Raw genomic sequence first — 26605 nt, forward strand, 5'->3', positions numbered from 1 at the left:
GGCGCAACACTGAGGGTTGCGATCCGTTGCTGGACACGAAAAAAGACAAAAAGGAAAAAAATAAAATAAAAAAATAAAAAGTCTTGGTGATTAAAAATTAAACTTTATTTATCTTGAAAATTTACTTATATGGGACACCTCATTTCCCAGTGATATGTAGTGATATATTTCTATGTATTAAGAATGAGTTATAAAAAATTATCATTCAATACTACATATTATATAATCTTATAATAAAAGTTTTTAATATTTTAAGGTTTTTATATATTGTCAAAAGATTTTCACATATTCATCTGAAATGCACTTGAAAGATCATGTTTAACAAAATAGATGGTCGTTATAAAAGAAAAGAGACACACTAAGTATATCAAAGTCCTTCCTTATATGGTGACATCATTCAGAACTGGATGTAGGAGGATGATAGGCTTTACTTCTTAAAAAAAAAAAGTTAAACATACAAATCATGATCAAACAGCAAATTTAAATTGATTGAGGTAGCACATTCACATAATGCAGTACCAGTACTGCTAATCCTCCACATTGTCTATTAGGGCAGTAGGACTTAAGATATTGTTGAGATAACTGGCTTCCATTAGCAAGTATGTGATTGGCAGGATGATAAAGTCTTTTCACTCACAGGTCAGCTATTTCCTTTTCTTTAGAAGAGGGCAATCCTGATGATCCATCTTTTAGCTACAGTCTCTCATTGAGTCCCAATTCTCCTGCCTTCAGCTTTGATATGGTTCTAACTTTCTTCTTGTATCAGCTCATACCTGTCATCAACTCCTCTATTTAGAACAGCAAATATTGGGAGTTTGACCTCAGGGCAAAGTCCGGGTGGGCAGGTAAAATTTGACCACTGGACCTACTTCCTAATCTTTCATACCCAGCAATTCATGAAGCAGTATCAAATTCAAACTAAAAAACAGAAGCGTGACCCCTTATGAGTACTATGAAAAGGCCTCTTTAGCCTCCCTAAGTATTCTTGAAAAGAACTGTCAGCCACCCTATTAAGACAGAAATGGATCACAGACTAGAAAAAAAGAAGGAAAAGTGCAGAAACCCAACTGAAATGTAAATAAAGGTCTTAGCACCCCCCTTTACGTTTGGTGATATACTACTTCATATAAAAGTGTTAAAATAATATGCTATGAAATATCTTCACAAAGTCAGGAACATAAAAGCCCTATTGAAACTTTAAGGCATCCTTATTTAAATAATAACTAACACTTGATACAAAAAACCTGTATCATCTCATGTGAGACTAGTTTTCAAGATTAGTTTTATTTTTTGGCTAATTCCCATACTTGGCATTTTACCACTTAATTATTTGTAAATTAATTTTAAAAATATATATATAGGTGAAAAAGATTCCCTTTTCAATTTATTAAATCTAGGCTACTGAAATCATAAAATCCAAGTTATGCCACTGTGGTCCAGCAGCTAAAGACAAGAATTAGTTGCATTTACTCATTTTATAACATGAAAGTACAAGAATAGAATATGATTAAATTTTAACAATAATCAGCAGGGAAAATTATCTTAAGCCCCTTTTAAAACTGGGGGCATTAACACAAAACCTATCATGTGTTAAAGATTAAATCATAATAAATTAGCTCATCAGAATTTATTCACTAGTCACTTCTGTTGTATATTTACCACCATACTTTAAAATTGTATTTTATATTTACATAGTTCTTTCTTTCTTTCTTTTGTTTTTCATGGCTGGCCGGTACAGGGATTCAAACTCCTGACCTTGGTGTTATAATATCATGCTCTAATCAACTGAGCTACTTTTGTTTTTCATGGCTGGCTGGTACAGGGATTCAAACTCCTGACCTTGGTGTTATAATATCATGCTCTAATCAACTGAGCTAACAGGCCAGCCCAATATAATTATTTCTATATAAATCTTTTATTCCAATAATTCTATACACACGTCATAATAGTTCATAATTCCACATGTTTCATAATAGATTTATTTATTCATTTAAAAGTCTATTAAATTACACTGATGAGGAAAAGTCAATCAGGACTTAATGCGTTCTAAGTGCACATACTTGAAAAGTAAATTCAATCAAAATGACTTGAGAAGTTTATTAATACTTGCAAGTATGTCTCAATGATTCCCTAGTGAGATATATGCTTATAAAATAGCCATCTTCTATGCTGTCAAATGATGATTGTCTTTGAACTAAGAAAGTACCTGGGACCAGAGTTTTAATGTGCAATGAACCAATCATTTATTTGGACAAATCAAGGAACAGAATTTTTACTAATAGCTTCATAGAGTATGTGGATCTATTCACAATCCTACAATGAGATTACAAACTACTTAACATCATACCTAGTTAGTGCCTTACAAATTCATATAAAATGGAGAAAATATTACATAATAAATTTCAAATTTTCTGTGAATAGATTATTCATATATAATGGGAATTATCCTCAAATCATCTTCTCTTGAAGTTGTCCTTTGGACTGGAGAACATATTCATGTCCTTGCAACAGGGAAAATTACACCAGGAAGTGGTCATAACCTAATTGGTGAATGAATATGCAACCCAAACCTATTTCCAAATTGCTAAAGGACCCAGTTTGCTATAGTAGATCATCTTGTTCAGGGAAACAGGACTGCAATAGAAAGAACTCACTCTAAAGGAAATGGATGTATTGCCAATAGAAACAATCTCTTCTGGTAAACTGTAATGGAAGTTGAGAGTCCACCTTCTTCATTTTCTACTATCTTCCCCTTTGCAATAAGGCTAATCAACTATAGATCCAATTACCCATAATAGTGCTCCTTGTTTGACATAATATCTGATCATTAATTGCAAACACAACTAAATATTAATATGTTTTATATGTTCAGTGCTTTACAGACATAATTTGGAGACAGAAATGGCTTTTTCAATTTCCTTCTAAATCTGACTTGAAGATATACCACTTATTTCCACATGACTCAATATCTTACAAGGATTCCTAAAGAGTTTGTGGGTGTTTTGCTTCTCTAAAGGGCTTTTGAGCTCCATAAGGATGGAACTATCTCTTATATTACTTTTGTGTCCATTGCAACCACATATCTTCTCTCCAAATAATGAGTATATAGTATTTGATAAATACTTATGAACACTGGCTTGGAATTAGAGCAAAAATAACTCTATTCTCAAACATTTACCAAAATTAGAGTTCCTTAACCGCTCAAACTGGTCCTGCTCCAAACATCACTGTGCTAATGTCTGCTCATACCAACAGTGGGGCCTCATCTCCAGTCATTTCCATCCCTCAAACGAAATGGGCACCATTAATGGACTGATATCATAGTGCTTTGTGTTAATTCAATCTCTATGTGGTTCTTCTTGCCAAGGGCAGCAGTCACTCCTACTGTCAATTCTAGCACTCCTGAATCCTCTAACTTGGATCCTCCCCTCCTCCACACCCTTGTGACTCCCCAGCTTTATTATGCTCATTAATTCTATGATTTAGAAATAATAAGAAAAAGGAGAATGGGAAAAAAGAAAGAAAGGAGTAAAAAAAAATATGGAGAGACAGAAAAAGGAAAGAAACTAAAGGAAATGACTATAGAGTAGAGATGTCAAAGAATAGTAAAATGAATAGATTAAAAAAGCATCACATTTGTTACTAGACTTAGAGTATTGTGACCAGAAAACAATTACGTAAATGTCCAATTACCTTTTTAAAACTAGTTTTATACTTCTTTCTGAAGGCATACAGAAAATTTATAAAATAGCATTCTTTACCACTAACAAAATTTTAAGCAAGGGTTTACTTTCTAGGCTGTAATAATTTACATTTAACTTGGGTTCTGACACTGATGTTAATACCACCAATTTTAATATATGAGCATATATTAAGAAATAACTTAAACTTCAAGTGTCATAAAACCAAAGTACAAAGTTATTATTTAGTCATTTGCTTAGCAGGTAATGACTAAATTATTCACTGATGAGAATGCTCCATAAAGTTGAGACACTCAGTAGAAATAGGTTCAGAGAAAAGTATCAAATATATAGTTATCAAGGAAGCATTTTTCTAAAGATAGGTTGTTTCAAGGCAAACAAACACTTCTGCAGCACTGCAAAAAAAAAAAAAAAAGGCAACAAATGAGAAGTACATTATTATATCTTACTTGTCTGAGGTCAATAAATGCTAGCTGCAGGGTGTCCCCCTGGAATCCTGGCACAGGCTCAGAGCTGGCAAACACTATTAACAAAAAAAAGAATAAAAACAAGATTGCAAAATATATAAGAGTTTAACCACTAAATTAATTTCTGCTCATTACAAATGCTTTATAATATTTACATGTAACCATTTCAAATGAAGACTATTTATAACCGTCAATTTCCACTACTAAGACTCATGTTCTCCACACCTATTACCACAAATATTTTAATAATTTAAAACTTCTAATCTGCCATTTAATCACTGTAATCCTTAATCACAATAAATTTAGAAGGGTTATCCCACATAAAGTCCAAGAATAGTAATATACTTCAATCAAGTAAAGTTTTGACTCTTTTAGCCTTAGGTGCACAATTATAGAAGCATTTTGAAACCATACCAATTCCATGGCTGTCAACATATTTCAAAATATCTGCTTTGTTAAAGAATATGCTCTATAAAAAAATCCTACCTCTAGCTAATAGCAATAAAAGGCAGACACCAAAGTAAGAAGTCAGCTTTACATGCAGACAATAGGTAAAACGTTCTAAGTAGCAAAATCAGAATGACGCAGAGATGTCTGTTCATGCTTTTTAATACATTTTTTCATAAAGGAATCCTACCTCTTTAAAGACTAAAAGATATCTTAAGATTACAGAAACATTTCAAAAGATTTTTTTCAGTAATTTTTTGTGCTTTAAAAAACTTAATACTACTAACACAGCTTGTTTAGTTACGTTGAGGACAGTCCCAATATTATTTATTTTAAAGACAGAAGACTTTTGGCTCATAGAAAAGACCCTAACATTTTACATGCAAGCTTCTCTATAAGAATGCCTGTAATCGTTCTCCCTCCCCATTAATATCCTAATTTTCTTAGAGAATATTACAGATTTTTCCATTTGTGAATTTATCTGAGCCAGTATTTTAGAAGCCATTTAAATTCTCAGCCAACATAGTCCTTGGAATAACAAAAATCATTCTTTATTTTTTTCCCTGCCCTCTTCCTACCCTCCCTCCTCAACAAAAATAATTCTTAAGTTTAGATTATTCTGTGTGAAATATAGTTTAGAAAGGCTCAAAAAACAATAATGAAAAACAATAAATATAAGAAAACCTAGCATAGCTTAATTTATCTGGCATCTGTGGGGAATGAGACGTTCAAAGTAAATTTTTCTTGTTGCTGTTGTTTTTAAGATAATGATAACTTTTGCTTTAGCATCAAATAATATTTTAATCTTAAGCATTTTTAATGGAATTCAACAATGTATCATAATACTTCCCTTGCCTTCTACTTTTTGAGTATACTACATACTATTTCAATTTCTCCTGATTCTCTGGATCACTATTAAGAATATTTTTTGTCCTATACTACACAATAAAATTCCCAGGGGCTGCTATGGTATTAAGAACTGTTTCCTGTTACTGCAAAAAGCTTAGAATACTGTGCTGAGTTCTTGTGTCTAGCTTTTGTAATTTTTCTCTCTTGCAGTTTTAACATAAATTTTTACTCCCTGTTCTCACCGTTATCTCTCTTATTAATATGTTATCTTCAATCCTCTTAATCTAGAACTCAGCTAATCAAACACTAGAACTGTGTCTAAAGTAAGCAAATACAGCCTAAGCAAGGGCCTCTCTCACAAGTAAGGTTAATGTGTTTTATATATACCTTTGGTACTTGTACCTTTTGAGTATGAGTAACCTTTTGGTTACTCAGAGGGTACGCCATTTCCCCCCACTTACTTCTAGGTTCTCTGCTAGGTACTAAGTAGTTATAGTGATTAGATACATTAGATACATGACTAAACTCATCTTTCTCAGAACCCCTATTCCAAAAAACCATGATTTAGTGAGCAAATCTAGCCACACTTTTCAGTACACAGTATAATTTACTCACATCACTGTTTCTTCCTACAATGAAAAGTGGCACACTTTTTCATACCGTGGCATCTCCATCATCCCTACCATGTCCCAGATGTTGCCTTTCTCTCGTACTTAGTTTCTTTTCTCTAGTATGATCAGATCTTAACTGAAAAATGATAATCAAAATTTTAATAGCCCATTAAGAGAAAGTGTTTTCTAATTTTAAAAATACCTTTCTTAAGACCACCCAGCACTTTGTTGGCATTTTTAGCCACAGTCTCATGCTACTATCTCTAAGTTACAGTTTACCATGAACCCTTAGTGGTCTCCAAGGCTGTAAATGTTAGCTTAGCTTCCACCACCACCACATATACATACATATACACTTGTAAATAAAGACTTCTTATAATGAAGGTAGTCTCACTATACCTATCAGGCATAAAAATCAGCTCAATCAATTATACTTGCCATTATTATCTACCTAATCTCCCAGAATTTATCTCATTGAAAATAATCTGTCATTTTTCTTCTCCCTCAGTTCCTGTTTAAGATACTATAATTTAAGCTCCAATTGGCTTGGCAGTATACTAAAGAGCTTAGTGTCAAAATTATAACAGTACCATAAATTTATATAGCACTTTACAGTTTACAAAGCACTTTCTCATACACCATCTTCTCTGAGCATCACAATAACTTATTTTAGTAAACAGGGCATTCGGATGATAGATCATAAAATCTTGCGATGAAAAGAGACACACCCTTTGAAATACCTCCAATAGTCCCCTGAGGGCTCAGTTTAAAAGTCACCCAGGCCTTCATTTTACAGAGTGGAAAAATTAAAAGCCCAGGATCACATAGCTAATTCAGGTCTCCTGGCTTTCAACCCATTGATCTAGAATCTGATTAAGAATTCAGCCTCTCATCTTTTATCCCATTTCTCACAAGAACCTAAACTATATGGAAATGAAACTCACTAGTTTATATCCCTCAGGGCTTTTTCTCAATTATATTTTTAGAGATAGAAGGCAATTTAGCCATCTGATAATCATCTGGCACAGAGGAAAACTGTAATTATATCTATTCAATTTGGTCAACAACTTCATATTTTCCCCCTTACTTTGTTAAAATTCAAATGAAGTCAATCCTGTTGTTTCTACCTTCCAAAGTATCTCTTAAGTCTGAATCTGTCTCTACCATAGTTCAAGCAATCATCCTTTCTTGCTTGGATTACTAAAACACACTCCTATCTGGTCTCCCTGCTTCTTGGGTGCCACGTTTCCATCCACTTCTCCCAGTATGATTTATGGAAGATGTAAATGTGACTTGTGCCTCTTCCCAGCTTAACATCCTTCAATGGTTCCCTATCACCTTCACCATAATACAAGACTAAGGTCTTATGCAATATGTCCTTTACGTAACTCCCATCTCTTACCATATCCCTGGGGACACCTTAAACTCTTTCCATACCAAACTACCTGTATTTCCTTACATATACCACAATCTCTTTCCGTGGTGCCTTCACTCCTTCTGCCTGAAGCATTCTGTAACTCCCATCTCTTACCATATCCCTGGGGACACCTTAAACTCTTTCCATACCAAACTACCTGTACTTCCTTACATATACCACAATCTCTTTCCGTGGTGCCTTCACTCCTTCTGCCTGAAGCATTCTTTCTCCTCTTTTCCATCTGGATAACTCTTACTTTTCCTTCAATTCCATTATCTTCTGTGGGAAGACTTCCATTGCCCCTGCAGGCTGGGTTAGGTTGCACCTCTGTGCCTCTTGCAATTCCTGTGCATAGCCCAATTACGGCACTCACTTTGCTGCCTTATAATTGTTCACCTGTCTGGGTCTTCCCACCAAACCATGAACTCCTTGAGGGTAGAAAATGTACTTTCATTTCTACATCCCTATCATCTAGCACAATGCCTGACATGTAATGCATATTTGATGACAGTTTCTCAAATGAATGAGGGAAAACTGAACAAACGATAAATTCTAAGGGGATGCCATCCAGTCCTAATTGATGTATTATCTAACTTGTTGATTAGAATGACATTGCCCAGTAGAACTTTCTGTAATAATGGAAATATTGTATATCTGTGCTGAACAGATTTTTTAGTTTTATTTTATTATAACTAATTTAAATTTAATAGCCATATGTGGCTACTGAACACTGCAAATCTAGAACATTCTATGCATACTTAGAGTACTTACATCAAAATAATTGAGGGTGAGTGAGAACACTCCTAAGACTTTTTCAACAAAAACTAAATTGTGAGTTCTTCCACTAAGTAAGAAGCTCCTGGGAAATAGAGATTTACCTTTACGTACCCCATGCCTGTCATATAGATATTCAGTAAACATGTGTTGAATGAACGAATAAATAGTAATACAAATAATCCTTTTCTGCTAATATTGTCTAACAGTCCCAATAATTCTTGAAGTAGATTTCAATCTTTTGAAATTTTTAAAGAATTGGTGACTAATTATTGGAATCTCTTGAAGTACTGTCTTCAAATTACTTCTTGGCTCATCCAGATGCTCATTTTTTATATTATTTGTTATATTTTGGGGTTTCCTTGTTCTCTTCCCTTGAGTCATCTTTCAATGTTTGTTGTTGTTGTTTTTTAAATACCTACTTCCCTGTTATGGTATCTTTGTCTTTGTCATTTAGCCATGCCTTTCAGGGGATTTTTTTAAAAAATTTAAAGATTTTCTTCAGAATATTTACTTATGAGAGTAAAGAAAATTAAACATCTTTCATCAAACTTTAAAGGTACTTTAACAAGCAAATAGTAAACTTGTCAAATATTTGTTCATCCATGCTCAATAAAAGAATGTAAGTAAAAATAAATAAATAAATAAATAAAAACACACATTGATTGTGGTCTTCCAAGAAGATATTTTAAAATAGTTTCCAGACATTTTAAAGGTTTTTTAAATTTTTTTTTATTTTTTAAAGAATGCTATTCTAAATCTTTGTTCTTTTTCTTAATGCCTCCAATTTGACCATTTCCTTTTTAAAAACAAAATAGCGTCATGATACTAATTTCATCTTATTTTCTGCTACAATGTAGAATTAATAGTAATAAATGATTCCAAGTTTTAAAATACTCTTAAAAAAAAAAGGTTAGAGAGGGAAGTGTCTGATCTTGTTGGGAAAGTCTATAATAACAAAAGTTAAATCAGCCTAACTGGGAAGAAGATCAGTCTAAATCAATTTAGATGAAAATGAGAACAAAAAATAATGTATGCTGTGTAAACATGATTATAACAAAAAAGTGTCTTCCAAATTGGCAATCTGAAGTTTTAGGAGAATAGGTAATGTCTGTAGGCAAAAATATAAGTTATTGAATTATTTGTATACATAACAACTTTTTTTTAAAGTTTGGAAAACAGGCCCTTCCTGCCCTCGGGATCTATATACAAAATGTACAGGGTTTGGTTGGTGGGTAGTGGGGGGATGCCCAGAAATCAGGCCATAAGTATTTATCCTGACATGCAAACATAAAACCTACCCTGAAATTAACTGCAGAGGGAATAAGTCCTTGAAAAACCTTGTCCTAGATAGACAGTTATCTTTACTGTAAGGAAGAGAATGTGGATTATGTATAATGTAGATATAGAGAACACCCACACAGGGTAGGTAGAATTGTCGAGGGGCAAGGAGAAGGGTAAGAAAGAGTGTCCACAACTACAGATAGCACTGCCATATGACACAGCAGTCCCACTGATGGGAATATACCCAAAGGAATGGAAATCATCATGTTGAAGGGACACCTGTACTCCCGTGTCTATTGTAGCTCTGTTTATAATAGCCAAGAGCTGGAATCAACCTGAATGTCCATCGACAGACGATGGGATAAGGAAAATGTGGTATATGTACACAATGGAATATTACTCTGCCATAAAGAAGAATGAAGTTTTGCCATTTGCAGCAACATGGATGAACTTAGAGAAAATTATGTTAAGTGAAATAAGCCAGGCACAGAAAGAAATACCGTATGTCCTTACTTATAAGTGGGAGAAGGCAAGAAGGGAGGGAGGAATAAAGGAAGGAAGGAAGGAACAAACAATCACAATAATATATTGAACTTTTAGAAAAAAAGAGAGAACAGAACTGTGGTTATTACAGATGGGAAAGGGGAAGGGGAAAGGGGGTTCGTGAGAAATTAATTAAGGGTCACAAAGACTGATTATGTTTTGTAAACATGAGTACACAAATTATCCTGATTTGATCACCACATATTGTACACATGTACTGATATTCAATTCTGTACTCCACAAATATATATAATCAATTATCTTTCAATAAAAAAACTGTCCAAAAAGAGAAAAAAGAAGAAAGAAAGAAAGAGTGTCCACGGAGTCATAAGAGACAAAGATTGAAAGGGAGGGTGTGAGGAGGCTAGGCTAAAGGCTCAAGACCTTGCTTGTAGATGACACGGCATGTACATACAATGGAATAATTTTGTAGCGATTTATAAACATCTGAATATGAATACCAATTGTCTAAATACTGAAGAGATTTCTTATAATTCCATTTCTTGCTAGTTCTGAAGATTAAAGTAGCTAGTAGAACTCAGATTCTGGCTAGGCAAAGTATCCTATGTGGACCAGATGTGTCATTAGAAAGGATGACTAAGAGCACCATCTAGTGGTTTTTCTGGTGGTGAAGAACTCATGCCTGAGAATCAGGAGTGTTAGAATTAAGACTCTTGGCTCTTAAGACTTATTTTCTGTTACATGTGGTTGGCAGCAGTGGGATGCAAGCCTCTAGGACCAACTGCCCCCTCTACATTCATCACCCCATTTTTATATAAAGTAGTGTCTAGTCTTCTCCCTTTCTTAGAATTAAACACGGGCAAAGTACATTCAATCAGATAGTTTAGGTGCCATTAAAATCAGGAACAAATTCAGGTATCTGAATAGTATAACAGCATCCAGCTTACTTTTAAAACTAAGACACTAAATTATTCTTCTCATACCATCGACATGTTTTCCTTTAATCCTTTTATTTTGAGGCATGGGCCTTTTTCAAGGCTGAAATTAGAGGCCCTGAGGTCATGGCCACAAAAAAATCTATAAATAGGTTTTGGTTTTAGTTTTGTTTTGGTTTTTTGAGGTGGGTTAAGCCTTTATCTAAAATGAAGAAAGACCATGGTCTTCGCACCTAGAGATTTACTTATTCCTCAGTACTCACCATTGAAACAGGTGCCGGGACTTTTTAATTTGGAGCTTTTCTTATGCTTTTTCTAATACTTATGGATTTAAGATGTTAAACTCTTAGAACCTGATAACCTAATTTAAAAATTTATGTAGAATACATATAAAAATACATTCTTGACCTATTCCAGATACTTCAAATACGGAACAGTGTCTTTCTGATTGCTTGATGCAATAGAAATATTCTATCTTCTGCTAGTGATGTGAAAGATTCCTGAGACACCTTTGTAAGAACTTGTTAAGAGGACATATTGATCTTTTCTTCTATACAGTTATATCCATAAGGTATCTCTACTGGGACTCAGTATATAACAGATATTTAATAAATATAAAACAAAGTACACACAGAGATTTATAACATCAGCCCCATGCCAAGCTTGGTATATGCCCCTCCAACTAAGAAGAAATTTCTCTTGAACTTAAAATCTACAATAGGATCAAAGGTTCAGTGCAGCTCTCAGAGAGGGCTACATTTGCAATTCCCAAGTATGCGTTCCTAGACATCTTCCTGATTTTCTCCAAACACATAGTTATACTAGTATTATGGTTATGGTCAAGTTAACCAAAAGTATCCTCTACATTCACGCATAGACCCTACCCAGTATTCTGAGTCTATACAACTTTGTATCTAAATTAGGTATGCCTCTTATGCTTATAGAATTCAACAATTTATAATCAAATTCATTAGTGAAGTTATTTAATAATTGCCTCTCACTAGGCTTAAACCCAAGACAGTAAGAGCCTTTTCTGTTTTGTTTACCATGGTATCCCATAAATGTCAAACACATAGTAGATATGAAGGAATTAAGCCCCACCCTCTTCATTGTCTTAACATTTTACTACATCTGAATCTTAGAGCCAGCATGTATCTTAGAAATTACCAGTTCCAAATTCCATATCTTACGGGAGAAATCGAGGCCTCTTGATGGTTTGTCCAAATCCACTTGCCCAAGTTAGAGGCAAAGCCACGACTGGAACCAAGGTCTCAATTTCCTGACATGTGTTCAGACCACCTTAAGACTGATCTGAAAGCACTTTTTAAAAAGTTCCATATAAGTTCATATGATTCTACTTTCCTAATTGCAGACATTATATAAGGTTTGTCCTAGTATGGGTTAAAAAAGTAGAAAAACAGAAAAAGACCCCAGGAAAAATGAAAAAGAGGGGAGTGAAAATAATTCCACAAGGAAACATTAAAGAAACCATGACTGTTAGTTCAAAACAGATAAAGCATCATTTAAACAGCCATCAAATATGTGAAGAATTTTTGTAAAGGGAATAACGATCAGTTATGTTTACATCAAGGGGTTAAATGGTCTTGAGTTGAAGTATAGTAGTATCAGTTGGCCTTAACTTTTTGACAAAGGTAGAACGCTAAAAGAGACAAATACAGATTAGAGAGAATTCCTGATTTGTTGATTTATTTATTCAACAAATAAATATTTTTGATCTTTTATTATTAGCATAGCACTCAACAGGGTGCCTGCAATTTCAAATCTTCTATGTTGAATTTAATTGAACTGTGTATCCTGGAGGGTAAATCTATTCTCCTCTCTCTTCCCCCTTCTCCTTCCTCCCTCTTCACACCCCACCCCACAACCATTGGATGCACTCCCTAGGTCTCTCCCACTGTCTCTGATTCTAACCATCTCAATCAGGTCAAATTGTACCTTTACTCATTTGCTCTTTAATGTATTCTGTCCTCCAACATGTATGGAATCCACCCCCTTCTCTTTGTTCCCACTGTCCAAGATCAAGCTCTTTTTATCTTTCACATGAAAAAGTTCAGTCTTCTAATAGGTGTTCCTGCTTTCAGCCTCTCCCTCATTCCAGTTCAATTTCCATATGACAGTAGAATTAACTTTCTATGACACAGATTTCATCATGTCATGGTCCTGATTAAAAAGCTTCAGTGGTTAGCTCAGTTAGTTTGAGCATGGCCTTACAACACCAAGGTCAAGGGTTCGGTTCCCTGTATGGGTCAGCTGTCCAAAAAAAAAAAAAAAAAAAAAAAAAAAAAAAGCTTCAGTGGAGCTCTACTGCTTATCAAATAAAGTCCAAGAATTCAGGAGTCTAACTTTTCTTTTTTTTTTTTTTTTTTTTGTCTTTTGTCTTTTTCCGTGTCCGGCAACGGATCGCAACCCTCGGTGTTGCTCCCGCGCCTCGCTCAGCCAGTGAGCGGGAACCGGTCTGTATGTGGGATCCGAACCCTCGGGCGGGAGCGCCGCCACGCTTCCCAAGCAGCGCACTTATCCAGTGCGCCACCGGGCCGGCCCAGGAGTCTAACTTTTCTCAACCGTATCTTTCAATAATTTCATCAAGCATCTTGTGGTCTAACCACACAAGACTGCTTTAAGATTTCCTAAGTATTCTCTCATCATAAAGATTTTGCCTGTGCCATTCTCACTACTCAGAATGCCTTTCCCTCCTTATATAAAATTTTACTCATCCTTTAAGACCCAGCTCAAATTTCACTTCTACTGTAGTCAATCTTCTCAATTCCATGGCATGTAGAATTAAATGCTCCCTCTCTACATATAACATATATTCTATAAAGAATTTGTTAAATTCTATTATAGTTATTTAGCTGTCTTCTCCCCACCCAGACTATGAAATCTCTGATTCATATTTGATTTCCCAGTATACAACATATAATAGGTTCTTATTAAACATATGAATAAATAAATCTTCCTATAAATCAGCTGACTTAACATGAAAAAATTCTGCTTCATATTTACAGACTGAAATTTTAGCTCGAGGTAATTTACCTCACAGGTATGCATGCCACTGGTTACAAGGAACACCAGAGAAAAGAACACCAACCCACTGTTTAAAAAAACAAGTGTTCATGTAGATGGATCAGTGCTACTTCTTCACTGTCAGAAAAATAAAACAAAAACTAAAAGCAAATGGCTGAATGCTGGTATATAATAATTTGTCAGCAACTTAAATTATTTCCAACTTTTCATCTTCCCTACTTCATCTAGATGTGCTATTTGTTTCTACCTGTGGATTGACATTTTGAGGTCTAGGAGATTTATGTATAGTGTTTTCACAAGTAACAAGGATGGGAAAATAGATATTTTGTTTTCTGATTAAACCAAATAAAAGGAAAATCTAACTCAGAATAAAGGCCATTCTTGGTGCTTATATTTCACGCTTGTTACTGAAACTCACCTCCTATTGCTTAAATCCTTTGACTTAAGCACCTTTCCTGAGTTGCCCAGGATCTTTGGTAGTTCATGGTCTCCAGTCTGAGTTCTCAATCCCTTCTACCTGACTTCCTTGGACTCTGGATCTCTTGCTAGAACATTACACACTAGGAGATTTCATGTTAACCTCTAGAACCAACCACAGACAATTAAGTACTAGCTTCTGAGAGTCTTGAATCAGCTGACCTAACATGAAAAAAAAAAAAATTACAGGCTGGCCAGTTAGCTCAATTGGTTAGAGCACAGCATTGTTAATACTGTAACACCAGGGTCAAGGGTTTGGTTCCCTGTACCAGCCAGCCACAAAAAAAGAAAAAAATTACTAGGAGAAACTAATTACTATGAGTCAATATGGGTGTATGATGAAGCATAGTAGTATCAATGGCTGCTGTTAGTTCTATACGCTAGCAAGGCATCTGATAAAGTTGCTCATAACTTTGAGCAGAACACGAAACTATGAGTTAGATTCAATTGGGAATTAGTAATTGGCTAAAAAATTTTAAGTTTCCCATAAAATTCTGAATAACGGAGCTTAGTCAATATGAAGGGAAGATTTATATAATGCAGTGGTTCTCAAACTTTATCATTCATCAGAATCCCCTGGAGGGCCTATTCAAACAAAATGCTGGGCCCCACCCCAAGAATTCCCAATTCAGTAGGTGAGGCCCAAGAATCTACATTTCTAACAAGTTCCCAGGTGATGCTCTTGCTGCTCATCTGGGGACCATGTTTTGATGATGTACTATGTATCTCAGGACACTAATGTACTACATCTCAGGATATTGATAACAGGTTTTATTCAACATTTTGCTAGTGACCTTGTTAAATATGTAGAAACCATGGTAACAGATCTATAGATGACATTAACTTGACATAAACAGATCTAAATAGGCTAGTTACGAAACAAACCTTAAAATTTATTAAGGATAATCTTATAAGCTTAAAACAAAAACCAATCATACAGAGATTAGCAATCATAAAAGAAGGGAAAGATATATAGGTTTTAGAACATTGTAGCTTCAATGATTTGAAAGTATACTCTGGCTGCAGAACAGTCTGGGCTTTATTAATAGACTATGAAACTATGTATTTGATAGCCCAACTACATATCATACCAGTTTCCCTACACCTGGGTATTTCTCTAGTTAACTGTGGGTATCAGATATTAAACAGAAGATAGTCAGACCAATTTATTCAAAGATCTTCCAGATCTAAAATCATATCACATGAGAACAGTAAAAGGAACTGTTGATGTCTAGCCTTCAGAAGATTCACAGGAATATAAAAGCAGTATTCATATGATTGGCTTGTAGATGAGGATTTGGTTTTTTCTCTATGACCCTAAGCAGAACTGCCACATATAGCTGTCAGGCTGCTTACTGTACACGAGTGCCCAGCTAAGGAAAAGAGGGGGGAGAAGCAGAGCTGAAATCCAGCTCACATGTCACTTGACAAGCTATGTATCTTGGTAGGGGTCAAGTCCAATTGGAAAAAGGGTAAATTTTCTCTAATTCATATAAAGGGGATAGCTCTGGAGGACTTTTTCCTTTTCTAATAGACTAGTGGTGACCCTAGCTCTCAGGGAGAACTAGGTCCATTAAGAGAAGTTTAGAGAGAAAGTATCTTCAGCTAAATTTAAGAGATTGACAGAGTGTTGTATTATCTGTAAACCCATTTTATGAGAAGTAGCTAATCCCCCAAATTGGATGTTCAAGGAATGGCAGACAACTATTTGGCAGGATTATTTTAGAGAGGATTTCGAGGTGGAGGAGTGTGTAAGCACATGTGTTATTACCAGTTAGGTGGTGAAACTCAATGATCTTTTAGCTTCTAGGATTCTTCATCTGAACTACCTGCCTATCTTCTCTTCCATATCCCAGTTGATTCCCATAGTGTCAAGACCACTTTTCTCCACAAGTTTACCATGTATTCCAACCTTCCTTCTGCCTAGCCAAATTCTTCTTCCTGTCATTTCTTCTCCTTTCCCTGTCCCAATATGTAGAAAGTATACATTCTGCATTAATACTGAAAAGAAACTTTGTATTTAAAAAAAGACTTCCTTCCAGATTAAAAAAACAAACAAAACTTACTTAACACAGGATGAAAACTTAGTTTTTAAATTCTCAACATATTCATTAGAGGAAGCTAAGCTTCATTTTTTTTGTTTTTTAAAGATGACCGGTAAGGGGATCTTAACCCTTGACTTGGTGTTGTCAGCACCATGCTCAGCCAGTGAGCAAACCGGCCATCCCTATATGGGATCCGAACCCGGGGCCTTGGTGTTATCAGCACCGCACTCTCCCAAGTGAGCCACGGGCCGGCCTGCTAAGCTTCATTTTTAAATGATTTATGTATCAATCACCGGAAATTTGTGTATCAATCACCAGAAATTTGTGGGTTGGGGGGTTGCTAGCTCTTTTGCAACAGAAAGAAAATGGAAGTCTTCTTCATTATCTATACTACACTACTTAAAGTAAAAAGATGCCTTCTGGAAAAGAGAACATTTAACATCAGATGGAGTAAAAAAAAGCATTAAAATATAATCAGCTAATTTATATTTGTTCAGTGAGTACTAAATGCATGATATTGTATTAAGAAGTAATGATTAAGATAACACATAGTAAGTATTAAGGAGCACAGCCAACCACAGGCAAATCTTAAAGGAAGGCAAGCTGTCTTCTCTGGTTTGTCTTTGAATATAGGTCTTTCTCTTTCCATATCCACGAGAGTACCTCAAAAAGTTCATGGAAAGATTTATATTATCTTTTAATTCTATTTTTCCATGAACTTTCTGAAGTAACCTCATACAGTGCCAGAACCTTAGCCCCCATCAGGCTAGAGTTTACCCCTATTGCACTTGACCCAGACTTCCTTAACTGAGCTATACCTCATACTCAGGACCTTTCTTAGTCTTTTCCAAAAGATTGGTTCTTTAAGAAAATATCAGCATTTTAAAAGAATCCCACCCAATCGAATAACTGAAGGTGGAAACTGTCATATAGTAGAATAGTGAGGCAAAGATTTTGGGGTACATATGTCTTTCTCTAAGGCTAGCCCTTCATGAGAGAGAAGAGAATGGAGAGAAGATTTAGACACCTGAAGTTGTCTAATCAAACAGTAATTTCCATTTTTGAGCAATAAATCTAATTTAGAAGACACAACCAAATGTCAACAAAAAATTCAACCACCTAATTATTTTGAAGCCACACTAAAGATGTATAATACAGGAGTCCCCCCTTATCCATGGGGGATATGTTCCAAGACCACCCAGTGAGACTATGTTTTTTTCCTATATATACAAAATTTTGATAAAGTTTAATTTATAAATTAGATATAGGTGCCTGAAACCTTGAACCCTATATATACTATGTTTTTTTCCTATATATACAAAATTTTGATAAAGTTTAATTTATAAATTAGATATAGTAAGAGATTAACAACAATAACTAATAGTAGAATAATTATAATATACTGTAATAAAAGTTATGTGAATGTAGCCTGTCTGTCTGATCTCTCTCTCAAAATATCTCACTGTACAGTACCATGGGTAACTGAAACCAAGGAAAGCAGAACCATGGATGAGGGGGAAACTACTGTAATACAACATGCATCAAGCAACATTTATGTAAGACACATATAAGAAATGTCATACTAGAATGATCTCATCGGGCAACTTTTAAAGAACTTAAAGAAATCAGTTTCAAACTATGTATTTGTAGAATGGGAATAACAATTACTTTGAGCTTAAAACTTGTTTAAAAAAGTGGTTTTGGGGATAAATATTTTTGTAAATACAAAATAAATATTTTATAAATAATAGTTTTATTTTGAAAAAGAAATATAATAAATGCTTTCTTTTATGAGAGAAAATTAGAAATGCCTTCTAGGAAAAAAAAAAATGAATCCTCTTCCCTAAAAAAAAAAAAAAAAAAAAAAAAAAAAAAAGGACTACTATTCTTTTGCCTTCTAAATAAGCATTTTCTGTTTTTTTAGAGGAAATGGATAGGTTTTTTAAAAACCTTGAAATTTTTTTGTGTGTATCAGACAATTGGCCTTCTTCAAAGAGCCTATGTAACTATTTTCTTTAATATTAATTATGTTTTTCCTAGCAGAATGTCATATACACAGTGAGCACACAAATATATGATACTTGTTGGGAAAAAAAGTCACTCCTGCTTCAACTAGTTGTTAGCAACTGACATCTAATTTTTTAATGTCACTCACAAAGAATGTATTATTGCAAATTCTTCCTCAGACATATATTTTATAATCCTTCTTATGCCCACTGATTTTCAATTTATCAACAGTGGTGCCTGGCTGAATCGTCAACCAGGAATTTTCATTGTTTAATCAGTGTACCATTCATTTGAAAGCACTGCTTGAAAATTGCTCATGCACACCTACATCCTGTACTTAAAGAGTTATAATTTAAAAGTTAATAAAACCCATATCCAGAAGCACATATAACAGGGCTAATAACCAAATAGCATACACAGTCTTGAGGCAGATTGACTAATGACAACACTAGATTATAGAATCTGCTAACCTTGTTACCTAAACAAAACAGAGTGAAAAACAATGGCAAAAGAAAAGGCTTGGGAAATCTTTGGGAAAGAGAAACAAAAATTCAGAAGCTTCATTGGAAATGCAGATCCTAAGGGTATCCTCCTAGCAAATATATAAAAAGTTACTTATAAAGAAAGTAAGAATGACAAAGTTAGAATCATTTACTTCATTTATAACAAACATTAGGAAAGTCTTGTCAAGAAGGCAAGAATTACCAGAGGAAGGGATAATGGGAGAAATGAATCACCTTTTTAGTTATCTCAACCTGGATTGCTTCTCTATAAAGGCCATAACTGTGAAGCTGAGATACTTTTCTCTTCCTGGAAGAAAGTTAGCCCTATTCCTTAGGCTGCTGAAAGTTTACCTGAATTAGACTTCTTCCCTCCTTTCCAAACTATCCTACTATATACAATTTTTTTTCATGTAATTTAAATATAGATTCCTAGACATGCATGAGATTTAACCCATATGGTACTTACATTCACATTGTATGACATCTAAGTTAAATTGCTGAACAGCTCCCATGCTTATTTGTTTTAACTCACTGTCCAGTAGCATCTGCATTAAGGATGTTGACAGATGCTGGCAGGCTGACATGCAAGCTGTCTGGGCAACTTTCCCCTGTTTAAAACAAACAACCAAACCAAAAAACAAATAAACAAACACAGAAATATATCATAAAGTATCAGAAAAAATATATACCTGGCATTCTTTTTGCTGCTTTTGTTTGGTACAATAGTGATTATTGGCCTTTCTGTATCTGTATTCTGAGTGGCCATGCCTTTATACCATAGGAATTAAAATTAATATTCTTAGTTCGCTCATCTTTCTCAGGATGTAAGTATCATTAAAGCTCTAATTGTACAAAAAAATTAAAATACTTACAAATTAAAAACTATTCTTATTTCAGATCTCTTGAAATGTCAAGTATTTTTTAGAATACACATTAAAATATGACATTTGTGATATAAAATAACTGTCAGATTGACAGAACATTTTATCCATATAAAGCTCTCCTTTATATATTTAGCAACATCATAATAAAGGAAGTTGAGTGATTTATTATTATCACTATTTAAACCGCACCTTAAATCCAAAATATACTTTGAATCATAACTCTTTACTTCTAATCAGAACGTCAGCCTAGCATAGCATTAATTATTGGTGGGGGAAAAAAAGGCTTGCCTACCAATATTGACTTCAAAATCATCTACTGATCTGCATTTAGTTTTCGAAATTAAGTTTTAAAATCATCTGGTAATTTTGAAATATGTATTTAACTAAAATACAAATACTTGTTGTTTTCTTTCATTACGATACACATCATTATAAAATATTTTCTACTATAATAAGCTACTAAGACTCCACATGAACTTTCACTGATAGACTTAATTGAATTGTTTTCTTAAAAATGACTATTTTAAATGCTTAGCTTCTAGATTACACAGCTAAATCACAATACTACATCACTTTGGGTATAAATTTTTTCCTGAAACAAGCTTTGCATTTCAACTCTAAGTTTAAAATAGAATATTATAAAGATGCTTATAAGTAAAGTTTTCCAGCCATCCTGCTCCTTGGATGACAACCTCAACCAACAATTATGTGATTTGCTAACGGACTGATTCCCATGATAGGATGCAAAATCTATGAATATAGTTAGAAATAATGACTTTTGGAAGACATGCCATGTTTTGCCTCATTCACAATAACAAATATTTATCCATTGATACGTGATAATTGTGGTTTTTCCTACTTGTCAGAAAGGCCAATAAAGCTAAAAAATCATTTAAAAAATCTTCCAATCATAAGTGCTACAATATATTGGTACAAAAACATTTACATAGAGTTGATTTGTTAGAAAAGTGATAACATAAATACATTTCGAGTCATTTATTAGAACATTTGTTCTTTAAATTACTCATTAAAAGTCAGACTAGAAACAAACAACTTTTATGAATGAGTTCTTAGCATTTAGACACTACGCACAGTGAAAAACTGCATATCTGAAATGGAATGTCAATTTCTCAATCAAAAACCTTTGAGATAAAAGCTGATGCAAACAATATATCTGACAGATACTGATGAAGTGCCAAAAAGGAATGTAACAAACAATGCAAAACCCAGCATGCTTCAATATCCCCCAAACCCAGGAGGAATTAGTCTGGGAGACATGCAGCTCCATTCCCCACAGAATATCAATAAGAATGGGATGGGGAAACAGAAAAAGGATAAATCAATGGCATGTCATTTAATTATAATGTAATAGGCTTGAGAATACTTAATGGAAGTGTCATTTTGACCTTGTGGAACAACCAGTGCATTTTAGTTTAATGTACTCCTCCATCAAATCAGCTCCATGTCCTATTTATGTTGCCACTGTCACGTACTAACCGCAAAAGATTAAGAAATTGCCAAAAAATCACTACAAAATTCATTTCAAAGTAAACATACTGCACAATTTAAGTGGTATTGTTTTAAGGAAACCTTTTAAATTTAACATGGGTTCAGATGCTACAAATGATTACACAGTAATAGCACTGGACCTGAAAACAATGGTAAGAGTACAAATACAGGTTATTCCACAAACCTGGTGGAAACAGGTAATGAAAACACACACACAACAATTTAGCTCTTTATTTAAATAACACATGTAATAACAAAATTCTAATATTAAATTTCTTTTGATCAGGCATATTAAAAACAGGCTTATTGTTCTCAAAGATAAAAGTTTAAAATATTTATAAAATATTTTATAAATCTTCAAGTGAAATAAATTCTTCCTTTTTATAGCTCAAAATTTAAGATAATAATATCAAAGGTTAAGATTAAGTTTTTAAAAAGTTATATTTTATCAGTTACACAATTTTTTTACACATAATATTTTAAATGTCTACTTTCTAACTATAAAATGTGTACAAATACTCTCAAACTTCATGTACTGCTTATTTTAAATAGAAAAATATCAAAGTTATGAAGATTTGCACATCCAAAAATATGTTTGGCAATTTATTTCTGATCCCTATAGCCCCTGTCACACTTTGGTATAACCAAATGCCCCTTTCTGAACACTATTATTATTATTGTTAATGCTCCTTATTAATATATCATTTTCTAGAATAAAAATAATCTAAGTACTTTTATAATTATCTTTAAAAACTATCCCTCTTCATTAGAGATACTCTGGTTTTTAACATAACAAACAAAGCCAAAATAATTAAGTGAAATGACTGAGAAAATATAGCACATTTAATAAATTACAAGCACCTAAAAATTTCTCCTGCCCTCATCTGAAAAATTAATTGCAACTATTACTAACATTTTCTTTCTCTTTAACACAAAGTTCAACAAATAAGTAAAAACACCTGCTAAACTTTTAAAGTAACTACTTTTTTACCCTACTCTAACATTTTGCTTTACAACTTGCAAAGAGAGAAAGCCTTTGGACAAACTTCTTATATTTCAAAGGAACTTGTAAAAGAGAATCTGCTGACATATTAGATCCTTTTCGCATTACCCCAAAGCTTTTCTTCTAAGAACAATTGTGGTAAAGAGACATTTGGCTCCTAGGAAATTCCCAGAGGGTCAACCATATGCATCCTTCCATGGCACCTTCACAGCGCTGCTTTCTAGATTCATGTCTCAAAAGCAGCTTTCATCATTTACTTGTGTGTCAGTCAATATGATTTATGGACTGCATTCAACAAAGTCAAAGCATATAGAATGAGAAATATGACTACAATTTGCTAATTTGTTTTGTATTGAGCCACTTAGAGTCAAAGACCTGATGTCAGACTGAGACCAGCAACACAATTAACCAGCCGGTGACAGATTCATCCATCCTCCCTGCCAGGCTGTGCCAATCAAAGACAGCATGAGGTGACATTTGGTGAAATCAGTAAGAAAACTCATTCTCTAAGTAACCTATGTCAGACCTTGATTGACACTTTTTGAATTTAGTTTGTGGAACACAGCCACTCTTTACCCAATAGTCCCTCACTGCAAGCTGTGAAATAAGGCTTTTAATGCCAATCACAGGAACAATAAACCACAAACCACCACCCCTAGTCTAAAAGGAATCAAGAAAACACATCTGTTTGCATGTCAAGCCAAATTTCCCAAATAATTTACTATTATAGATTAGGCTAAAAATACTCTGTTTCCTTTGAAATGTCATAAAATAACACAGTAACAATAATACAACACATTTTATTAGATTATGCTTCAAAACTGTTCTGGTTTCAAAGTAATGTTTTCATAGATCTACTCTAATATAATAGTGGAAAAAATGTAGAATACTTAAAAACTAATTTGGCACATTTAAATTTTCATTTGAAGTTTTCATTTCTGTCCCACTATTCTCTTATTTCAAAGATCTCATAAAAAAAAAAGAAGGTTTGATTTCAATAGTAATTATTTGAAAGCATTTTTCAATGCTGCTTTCATTATCTCCAGTACATTTAACATAAAAATCTGCCCTTGAAATCACAACAATTCTTTCCATATTGGTATACTCTTCCTTAATGATCCCAGGAGAGTCCATTTTCCTTTATTTATATCCCCACAAAAGATCAACTCTGCACAATAAACTACTTTTTTTACTTAAGTAAAAAGAAATATACAGACTCAAATATATTGTGCATTGTATTATTCTTTAAATTGATAAAAGGTTTTATTTTCAAAGGTTATACAACCCTTGTCAGAAAAAAAATGGAGACAAATAAAATAATGGTCAATTTTAATATTAAACTTAACACTGGTAAGTGACCTTATTAATTCTGATTCTATATGGCTTTTTAAAGTTATTTAAAGTAAAGCAGTAAAATATTGCTATTTTATACAAACTCACTGCTTCTCAGTTTGCTACATAAATTTCAGTTATAAGACTGAAATAAGTCTTTTCAGAGACAAGAGAGGAAGTGAAGTTTTTTGATGAATTGGTCAGTCTCCTAAAGAGCCACAACCTATAGCCTTTTAAAATACAGACTAAAAGAATGAGGCCTTTCATCAAATGTAAAGTAAACACTAAAATCAGAAATAAAAAGTACTTAACTAAAATATAAAAAAGATGCCTAGTTGAAAACTAGACATTTTATTTCAAGAAATCTACTATTCTTCCTTCTATTTTATACAATAACCACTAATCTAGAGCCTTACTATATGAAACATCTCGCTCATATGTAAAGAATGTTATTAAATAAGAAAAAAAAATACCTAAAACATTAGTATAGAATATGAAAATTTCCCCATGATTTTACAAATGCACAAGGATTACTCTACCTAGTAAGATCTATTTTAACCAATTTTCTGGCCAAATACTTTATATAACACTGAAATGTCTCAGATTCCTAATCATATAGAATGGATAAATCATAAATGTTTAAATATCAAGATGAATTTCTTTAGAGTTTGAGTAATAATTTCAATACTACCTTGGAGACAGATTTTTGAGATTATGCCAAAAAATTCATAGGTCTATCAAAATATACTCAACTCTAAAACCACTACCATTCCCTACAATATCTCTTTTATACTTCTATATTCCTCTTATTCTCTTTGTGCCCCCATCTAATTACCTCTAGCCCTGACAGAACTGGTTACCACATCACTTAGCCATAATACCCGTAGTCAACTATGAATTTATTTCCATTCTCCCCTCTCAGGCTTTTCTCCTTCCAACAGTGCCCAATCATAAGAAAATGAGACAGTAACATAAATGTTTGCTCTTGGGACACACACACAATAAACAGAACATGATTATCTTAAAGTTGAAAAAAAAATTTTCCCAAACACGGAAAACTTCAGGACTACCAGTATTAATATAAGGCACATTTTTATTTCCCTCAAAACTTCCTTATCCCAATCATACGGCTCATCAAACTTTGGCAGTCTTTTTTTTTTTTTTTTAACAATTTTTTGAACATGACCTTAGATGGCATCTAGTATCCAGATTTTTAGCTCTCCGCAAGTATCATTGCTTCTTTTAGGGCAGTCCCATGATAACGTCAAACTCACCCTAATTTTAATAGGCAAAAAGAGAACACAAGGACAAGAAGAGCAGTAAAATTCAACAGAGGTCAAGGTTTTGAAGAAATGCCTCTGCTTCCAAGCTACTGATTATATTGGAAATTTAGCAGGGATAAAATGGTAGCAATAGCATGCACTTGTGCCCAGAGTAGCAGGAAGAGAAAGCTAGTTTGTGCTGTATGTGAGCTGACTGGGATTATTCCTAACTCTTAAATCTACTTGATAACAACAAATTCAGAAGCTAGGCATGTATTCAAATAGGGAAGTGATAAAATACCAATGCCCTATAACTCTTCTTACTTGGTAAAAGTAAGAAAAGCAAGAGAAGTTAAAGATGAGCTGTAATTTTCCCTGTGTTGACTCTGAGTAGTAGGGCCAATTCATGGAATTAAGACTGAAAAACTGAAGCATACCAGGAACCATTACTAAAGCAGCAGTTCTACGACAGCACAGCTGTCCTTATTTCCTTATGTCCTTATTTCCTTATGTAAGCATCCAGCTCTCAGCATCAGGGCAATATAATAAATATAATTTACTATTTCACACTCCCAGAATAACTTAAAATCTCCAAAGAAGTTGCCAGAATCGCTAACAGTTAAGACAACAGAGGTGGTTTATATGATCATTAGTAAATTGGGTAAATGTCACCCAAGCCAACTGGCTCTCTCTCGTTAATACATACAGGGTGGCTGGTATATTGTAAACATAGCCATATACAAAAATACAGCAGAGAGTAGGCTTCTGTCATTCAAGGATTTATATTTAGGTTTCAACTTTTGAGGATGACACTCAGAGTCCAATACAAGTAGGGCTTTATTTGCTGGGGCTCACGTTTGAATAACGTGTTCTGTGGAGTGGGTTATTATGGGGGGAAAAAATCACTCAAGGACTGAGTGCAAAGTCCCAATCTCCCCAACTCAAAGTGGCTCTGCTTTCTTCTGTTAGTTGACATGGATGATGTTAAGTCTCATTAAAGTCTACAGTTTTCGAATACATTTTAAAGCCTTTTCTGAAAGAAATTATATGGCATAGCAGTATTCTCAAATTGGGAATTCCCCAAGTTTTGGTATAAACTCATCCTGAATGACAAAGGCTTTCTGAACTGGTAATATCACTAGGTTAAGCCCTGGATGGTGGGCTATTAGAGTCACTTCCAGTTGAGGAAATACCTGGGATGGGATTTTAAGGGTAAGGATAACGTATCAAGAGAAGGGAGGATACGTATTAAAACAAAACCAAACCCATAAAAAGTGGGAGGGAGTGATCAAGGTATACCATTTACCATTTTTTCTAGAAACAACCTTGTACATGACAGTCAATTCTCTGAAAGTAAATCAGTCCTTCCAGACATCTACAGTAGGTCTTTGCCAACTGCTCCTCTCCTGCTTCTGAAGAATGGACAGAGAGGCTTTTATTCTCAATGCTACCATCTACCACACTGATTTCCATAATAGACAGAAAGATCTAAAACAACATGGCAGCTTTCCTATGATGTCTAAAATCTCCTGACTGAAAGAAAAGGAAG

The 26605-nt window shown here is 34.0% G+C and overlaps 1 protein-coding gene across 1 annotated transcript in view; it reads right to left on the minus strand.

Annotated features, from left to right (window-relative positions):
- EXOC6 (exocyst complex component 6) overlaps positions 1-26605 on the minus strand; it is a 212743-nt gene that overhangs the window by 28424 nt on the left and 157714 nt on the right. Inside the window, exons 18-19 of the mRNA XM_008568996.1 lie at positions 19533-19674; positions 4151-4224 (exon numbers count right to left, since the gene is read on the minus strand). Coding sequence (XP_008567218.1) covers positions 4151-4224; positions 19533-19674 — 216 coding nt within the window. The remainder of the gene's footprint in view (positions 1-4150; positions 4225-19532; positions 19675-26605) is intronic.

This window comes from Galeopterus variegatus, unplaced genomic scaffold (genome assembly GCF_000696425.1).
Source record: "Galeopterus variegatus unplaced genomic scaffold, G_variegatus-3.0.2 Scaffold457, whole genome shotgun sequence".
NCBI lineage: Eukaryota > Metazoa > Chordata > Mammalia > Dermoptera > Cynocephalidae > Galeopterus > Galeopterus variegatus.